The sequence below is a fragment of the Terrapene carolina genome, unplaced genomic scaffold (assembly GCF_002925995.2).
Source record: "Terrapene carolina triunguis isolate 2854851 unplaced genomic scaffold, T_m_triunguis-2.0 Scaffold58, whole genome shotgun sequence".
Taxonomy (NCBI): Eukaryota; Metazoa; Chordata; order Testudines; family Emydidae; genus Terrapene; species Terrapene triunguis.
In genome coordinates, this window is record NW_020664409.1 from 100,627,838 (window position 1) to 100,635,784 (window position 7,947).

A 7,947-nucleotide genomic window follows, 5' to 3' on the forward strand; every position below is an offset into this window, starting at 1 on the left:
ATGTAAGGTGAAGCATGCGCCTACATATTTATAAGACTGGAGTCTAATTTTGTTAGCAGTTTTATTTCTAGTATATTTGGAAGATGGGAGTGGTTTATTTTCCCATTTCACCAACATTTCAGAATGTATTATGCCCCTTTAATGCCTTTTTATACAGTTCCATAATTACGTGGTATCCTGCCATCAGACATGGCGCAGAATTATTACAGGTGCCACAGCTCTACCTTGTTGCTGTGCCCCCCCCCCCCTCAGCCGTACCTAAGGGAAGGCACAGCACAGCAGGGGGATTAAAGTCATCTAGAACGTTACAGAATCCAAACCATGCAAACCGTTTTTGTATTTCTCATTTGAGTACTGTTGCTTTGAAAGACAGTATAATTTTCATTCCTTGAAACAATGCACCAGGTTCAAGGAGGAAAAGAAAAATCCCAATTTGTGGCTGAAAAAAATCATTACACCCAATCTGCACTAATTCAGCAGGGACAACAATTCAGACAACTGCTTTTCATGTGTGTACCGAGTTTTTTTAAGGCTATTTAGGCCCTGATTCTGCAAACATGCGAGAAGATGGTTAGCTTTATGCATGTGAGTAGTGCCATTGACTTGAAGGGGACTACTCACCTGAATAAAGTTAAACACGTGGAAATGTCTGCAGGTTCACAGGCTTGTATGTTGTAATTTCACATCTAGGATCTAGAATAGGAACATTACTGTACACGTAATGCACTTCTTTCTTTGACAATTCATAGCTGAGTAAACATGAGTGGGGAAAAGAACAGCCTCGAAAGATAAAGGTGCTGAAAAAATCCCAGCAAAAGGGTGGAACGACCTCTAAATCCATGTGGCTGAGTTCAGGTGTACAATCTTCTTGAAGTGCATATGAAACTAAAGGCAGGTATCAAATTAAAAAACCCAAACGTGGAAGTTTTCCTAGGAAGCTATCCAAAGTCTCCATCAGCCCACTTTTCTTGTGCATTCTGGCTTACCTTTTGTAGCAGGATGACATAGATATTGTTTTGTTACCCTGAGGGTAAATGGCTTTGAACTCACCAACTAGATTTCTGAGGATTTGCAGGTTATAATTTAGATACATTTTTAGAAATGTCAGAATATTTCCTCTTGAAAGTATAAAAACATGAGCATTTTCCAGCAGCCTATATGAGGCTCAATGTACAGCATGTGTTACCTATTGGCAAAATGCCGGCAGCCTGATCAAAAACCAGAGGACTAGGGAGCAGTTGAAAGTTTTGCTAGCACCCAGCTTGTATCCTTCCTTAAGTCGTCATCGAAAACTCAGCAGTATTGGGTAGCCATTGCCTACAAATATTTTTTCTAGATTTCCTGAACAGATTGTTCCACTGTCTGTTCTTCTACGGGCTGCATAGCTTCCTGCACATAAACGATGAACTCAGAGGCCTCTCCACCCTGCGTGTATACCGTCACGGTCTCAATTCCTTCCACTTCATCTGATGAGACTACCAGGTGATGCTGTTCAGCCAGCTCCACTGATGCCTGTTGCAAAGTCTCTTGAATCATTACAGTGTGATTGGCTGATTGCTCCTCTTCTTTCATCTAAAAGGGAATAAAGAGTTTATACAAGCTCCAGCTTTTAAATAAATAAAATGGTTCTGTGGTGATCAAAGCCCGTGTATTAGGTGAACAATGCTAGAAACCAAACAGGTATTTCTTGAAAGCATCTGTCAGATGTATACTGTAAATTTATAGTAAGTACCTTTGACTACATGAATTTATCACACTTCTTTAAGTTATACATTTACATGTAAATCTGGAATAATTCCATTGAAGTCATTGGAGTTATTCATGATTTCCAGTGGCATAATTTAAATAAGGATCTGTCCCATAATGCTCTATCTATGCCATGCATCAGAATAGCCTGTACAATATTACACACAAAATGCTCGGGACTAGAAATGTTCAAAATTTAACATTTTTGCAAAAGCTCACTCTTTCTTGTCAACATTTTGACAAAAAATTCGTCGACAAATAAAAATTCAGAGTACTTCAACCAGCTCTGTTTGGGAGTCAGTCACAAAATCACATCAGTAACTGCACATGAATTTAAAGAACAGGTCTTCATTCACCACCAGATCCATACAACATGCAGAGCTCATCTGCAGTCCTGAACACAGTTCTCCAGTCCACAGTTGAAAGTAAAAATGTTATGATGCTTCAGTCATTTACCACAAGCATAATCTCTCAAATAGTAACAATTAAAAAAAAAAAAAAAAAAAAAGCGAGCACCGGGGGAGCAAGAGGATGGAACTGTTGGTTTTCTGTATAAAGGAAAAGTGCAGTTTTTTTTAAAACGTTCTCTAGAGAATACTGCTGTGCTCAATAAAGAGGACAGTTTCATTTGTAAGCAGGATCATAAATGACAAGTCTGCTGCTCCATGTAATTAATTTAGATTTTTTTTTTTTTTTTTTTAAAAGGAGACAGAGTTTTTTTTCGGTTTCATTTAACCTGAACAAATGTTTTGTGAAATGATTCCCCTCCCCCCAAGATAAATAATGATTTATTTCACACTGGAAAAATGTAACTGACAGAATTTATACCAAGTGATATTCACTCTACAATGAATGCTAGTCTCATATCTCCAACTATATCAATAAATCCCCTACTTATAACAAGAACATGGAAAAATGGGAATAATGCTAGCTCAGCTAGATCCCGGGATAGAGAGCAAAAGTCCACAGCATTTCAGGCAAATACACAAAGCATAATAAAAGAGGCGATAACAAATGATTGATACATTGTCATTTTCTTGTATCCCATTGTGTACTATAGCACAAAGTCAGGAGACTCTTCTTTCTCTGAGGATAGAGTCTGGCCCCGTATCTGATGGTAACATTGAACATATACAAAATAGCGGCAACTTAGAAAAAGAAAGGGGTCAGCCAGGTATAAAGCATGTCTTCTACAAAATTAAGCAGATTAGAAAAAGGGCTTGTTATTTAAATTAGCAGAGAGGTGGTGACCCAATACGTTTTTTCCAACTCTAATATATAACACTTCGATAACCGTGTAATAGAAATGAAACAATCAAGTTCAAGGAAACATTTGATGGTCAATACTCTTATCCCCACTAGTTGGGGGGAAAAAACTCTACAATGAAGATTTGAAGCATGTGTTTGAGTCCTGGGGGCAGAGGTTGGCAAGGATAGAAGAAGCTCTACATTCACCATGTTTTCTTGACAATCTTTTCTAATTTGATGGTTTTTCTAACTATTCATCCTTGTCTTTATACACTGACTTTTCCTTTAACTTTTTATTCCATATTAAATCCTTTTGGTCAGACAATTTATAGAGACCCACAATCCCTTAGGACTTGAATTCACACCCCTTTAAACTTGCACTCAATTCAGCAGGCTACACAAAGCCCTTGGTCAAACAATAACAAGGAAGTTCAGGTGTTAAATTATCCAGAGGGCGCCCACTGTCTGTATGTCTGTGATACACTAGTGGGAATACATGGGCTCCATCTGGTAAAGGATTTAACTCCTGAAAATTCTTGCTATTGTCATTTACCTTAATGGAATAGCACAAGGTAACAGAGCAGAATTTGGTTCTACGAGTTCAGTTGAAGTTTCGCCTGAGTAAGGACGACAAGTTGGGTTGGACTGCAGAGTTGGGGATGCAGAGAAGTGCTTCTACTGTACCCAGGTTCTGCTCACATTACCAGAGTAGCTGAGTGTTACTGCAAAAACAATCAGCTCTAAAATAGTTGAAACTGAGAGCTAAGGCCAAAATTTTAAAGTTTGGGAAGTGATTTTGCATGCCCCGCTTGAAACATGTTTAAAGGCTCTGCACCTGCTGTCTGAAAATCAGGCCTATTTAAGGTGTCTCAGGACAGAGGCACTGGTCACTACTGAAAATCTTGGCCTAAATTTTTGAAAGGTAGAAGGCCAAGTCCACTTTCAAAAATATGCACACCATTGTTCATCTACATTCAGCACCACTTTGGTTTATGTTTGGAAGGATATCTATACAAACAGAAAAGGTTGACTTTAAAAAAAAAAAAAAAGATGATGAATGCTTAAATTTTGAAGAGAAGTGAATCCAGAGAGAAATCTCCATTCACATGATCACCACCTCCTCTCATGAGACTAATTGCTTCAGTAGCTGATCCAGTATGAAAGGAAGGGCTCCACACAAAATGCACTATTCAAAAATATAAAGGCCAGACAAACCTCTAATCACTAGAGGATTCAGACAGAGTTGAATTTGCAGGGCAATTAAAATCCCACATCTGGCTGTGAAACCTGCATACAAACAGCAATGCTTGACACAAGTAGTATTTAGAAAAGGACTCTAGTTCACTCTAACTTGTGCTTTGTTATTGCAGCACACACAATCTTTTAACAAAATGTGGCTCAGCTCAGGGGAGTGGCATTACATTCATTGACAGCTGCAAGCAAGCATAATGCAATCTGAATGGAAGTTTGGATTGCCTTGTTTTAGTCATCCTAAATCAAAACCCAGACATAATTTTTAACATAGTCTTGTGTGTGTACATAAATAAAGCACAGTTGACGTGAAAATGAAAAGAACACAAAATCTCATTCAATTCAATGGCAGCAATCTAATACTTATTCAATTATATTCTTTGGAAATGAAAATGGCGCATAAAGAAAGTTAAATTAACCACCCCACCTGCCTTTATTGGTGTGTTTTTATTGCCCTGGGCATACAGAGTAAAGATGACTTAATGCCCTTATTCTTGTGTTCCTCACTTTTGGTATCTCTATCGGTAATCCTTTTAGTTTGACAAATTGCTGTGTTACTTGGGGTATTTACATTTCAAATCAACTCAGTGTTTACAGGCATTCTACTTGGTCCCTATCAGATTGTTCCACAGGGTATAATCTTCTCAAATTGTTAATTTACATCCCTCAAATGGGAGAGACAGTGGGGCTGCTACCATCAAAATGAATGGAGATGCCACTTTCAATTCTTTTTATTGGCATCTCCATTTTTTCCAAGGCTACCAACCATGACGTCTTTTCTGTTTGAGAGGCAGCTGAAAGGCATCTGGTCCTTTATTATTCCTTAAAGAATGGCAACAGGAATTTGACGATATGCCCTGCTGGCATATTAAATCAATTCAGTACCTGCACAGATATGTTTTATGGACTAAGTCCCAATCTCAAAGGCAAAACTCCCAATAGCTTCAATAGGACCAGGATTTGACTCTAAGTGCAAATATCTAAAAAACTGTTTGTATGTACCTATAAATAACATACAAGTATGGATAGCTGATGATTAAAGAAATAACAGCCTCTAACACTAGGCAATCATACAGCAAGAAAGTCTATTTTTGCTTTAATTTGAGTAAAAAAGCTATTTAATAATAGACATGAAAGCCCCACCACTAAAGAAGGTGGAAAGGAAATGCTAACAACCAAACAGTAACATTGTCTTCTTCTGATGAGAGGGCCTGACCTGAAGAAGTAATGATCATCCAAAAGCTTTCACTGAAGTCAGCAGGACTTGTGGGTGCTCAACATCTAAAGACCTGATCCAAAGCCTACAGCGGTCAATGGGAGTCTTTCTATTGACTTCGGTGGGCTTTCGATCAGAACCCCTCAATTTAAGGGAGAGGAGCATGTTTAAGCAGACTGAACTAATTAATTCCAGACCTAACACTGGGTGAAATAGACAAAATATTATGCACACAGCCACTTAAATAAGTCTCAAGACACCGCAATAAAAAAATATACAAGAAACTACAAACAAGTAAAAGAAAAGAATATATATCCATCCTTGAACTGCAAATGGCACCAGAATAATAAGAGTGGCCAGTCCGTGGTTGATTCCTGGCATACAATCTCCTTGTTTTGTTCCATGCGCTTTTAAAATGGGTCAAGCAAAATAATTTGAATTAAAAAAAAATATCTTAAACAGAATACACATTGAAAAAGATGAATAAAACCAACTCTAGGGTTTGATCATGTGAACCTGATTAATAAAATAAAATAATAATAATAATAATAAGTAAGGCATAATTGACACACAATCTAATCTTTTGAGAAAAACAGGGGTGCAACATTTACTTTTTGAATTTTGTGATTTTAAAGGGGGAGGGAGAATCCCCTAGAACTCCGACAATGATGGGAGGAGGGGAAGAGCCATCTTCACGTTTAAATACAATGGACATGTAAAAAGAAGTTTCTTTAGAAATTAGGTGCTTGGATTAACCCCTCATGGTGCGGAGAGAATGCAGCTTACACACCCTGTGTGCCAGCAGGGGCTGCTGCATCCACAGGTAGATTCCCTTCTGAGAAGGTCAGGTGCTGTTTGCATTGCCATCATCCCTAGGGATTGCACCAGGTAAGACCAGTCTTGATATATGTGGCCAGGGATCCACAGGAACCTTGCCGGCAGAGGATACGTGGGGAATGTACAAGCCCTGGCCAAAATCCCTCCACAGCTAGCTCTGCCCACTTATGAGGGAGTGCCTGCCTGCTCCATGCCTCAGAGCAGAGGTTTTCTACAACTCCCCTCTTGGTGGGCTTTCCACCATTGGAAATAATGCACTCTCAGTTATGCTGGTGCCAGGGTTGAATTAAGCCCAAAGTGTGTAGATGAAATTAAAGATATGTCTACACTGCAAAGAAAAACCTATGGCACCAAGTCCCTGAGCCCAAGTCAACTGACTGCTAAAAACTGCAGTGTACACATTCCTGCTCAGGCTGGAACCTGGGCTCTGAGACCCTCAACCCTCGCCATGTTTCACAGCCCTGGTTCCAGCCTGAGCGGGAACGTCTTGGCTGCTATTTTTAACCTTGCTGCCTGAGCCCCATGAGTCCAAGTCGACTGACCAGGGCTCTGAGCCTCTGTGCTGCAGGTGATTCTTTGAAGCATAGACCCTTAATGTGCAGTAGTTTTAGACATGACGGCCATACTAATATCATCAGGTGCCCATTTCTGAAGACAAGTTACAGTATAAAATTCTATGCTGTGGTTTTCTTCAAACTGATACATAATCTTTGCTTTGCATTAGTACTTCTGGCACTTTGAAACAGGCTGCTGTTGCCACAGTAGGACTTTACTGGAGCCTGAAGTGGCTAGGAAATGAGAAGATGGAGGAAAACAAAATAAAAGGGGAAATGATTGAAAAGCCAATATTTTCTTATGCTCGTTAAAAAAATCCAACTTGTAGGACAAGCCAATCCTATGGAAATACTGTAGCATGTATAGTGCTTAGCTAATGATATGATAAGGGAATACATTTACACTAAAAATCAAGTGTTTGCCATGCTAAGTTACAAAACAGCTAAGCATTTTGTCCAATTTAGATTTAGTTCAGTAACTCCTCACTTAACGTTGTAGTTATGTTCCTGAAAAATGCGACTTTAAGTGAAATGATGTTAAACGAATCCAATTTACCCATAAAAATTAATGTAAATAGGGGGGTTAGGTTCCAGGGCAGCTTCCCCTACTCTGCAAACACCAGAGGCGGGGGGTTCAACCTTCAGCCTGCCCACTCCTTCCCCCAAGCCCTCACCCTTGACCCGCCTCTTCTCCCCCCCACCTCCTCCCCCTTTACTTTGCTCGCTGCATCCTGGCTCCTCCCCCCTCCCTCCCCTCCCTTCTAAATGCCGCAAGCCAGCTGATTGCCGAGTAGAGGAGGGAGGGGGGAGGTGCGCCGAGTCCTCGCTCCTCCCCCATCCCTCCTGCCTCCAAAACGCCGCAAGCCAGCGATTGCCGCCAGCAGGAGGCGGGGAGGGAGTGGAGGTGTGCCCGAGTCCTCGCTCCTCCCGCCGCCCTCCTGCCCACAGCAATCAGCTGGCTTGCAGCGTTTTGGAAGCAGGAGGGAGGGGGAAGGAGCGAGGATTTGGTGCGCAGGCTTCCTCTCCCTCCCCTGCCTCCCGAACGCGGCAAGCCAGCTGATTGCCCCGGGCAGGAGGGAGGGGGGAGGAGCGAGG

At 40.7% G+C, this 7,947-nt stretch overlaps 1 protein-coding gene across 1 annotated transcript in view; it reads right to left on the minus strand.

The window, feature by feature from the left end:
• Positions 1-236: 236 nt before the first annotated feature.
• The window catches only part of ZFAT (zinc finger and AT-hook domain containing), a 125,518-nt gene continuing 117,807 nt past the window's right edge, over positions 237-7,947 (minus strand). Inside the window, exon 16 of the mRNA XM_026646675.2 lies at positions 237-1,572. Coding sequence (XP_026502460.1) covers positions 1,333-1,572 — 240 coding nt within the window. The 3' untranslated portion in view covers positions 237-1,332. The remainder of the gene's footprint in view (positions 1,573-7,947) is intronic.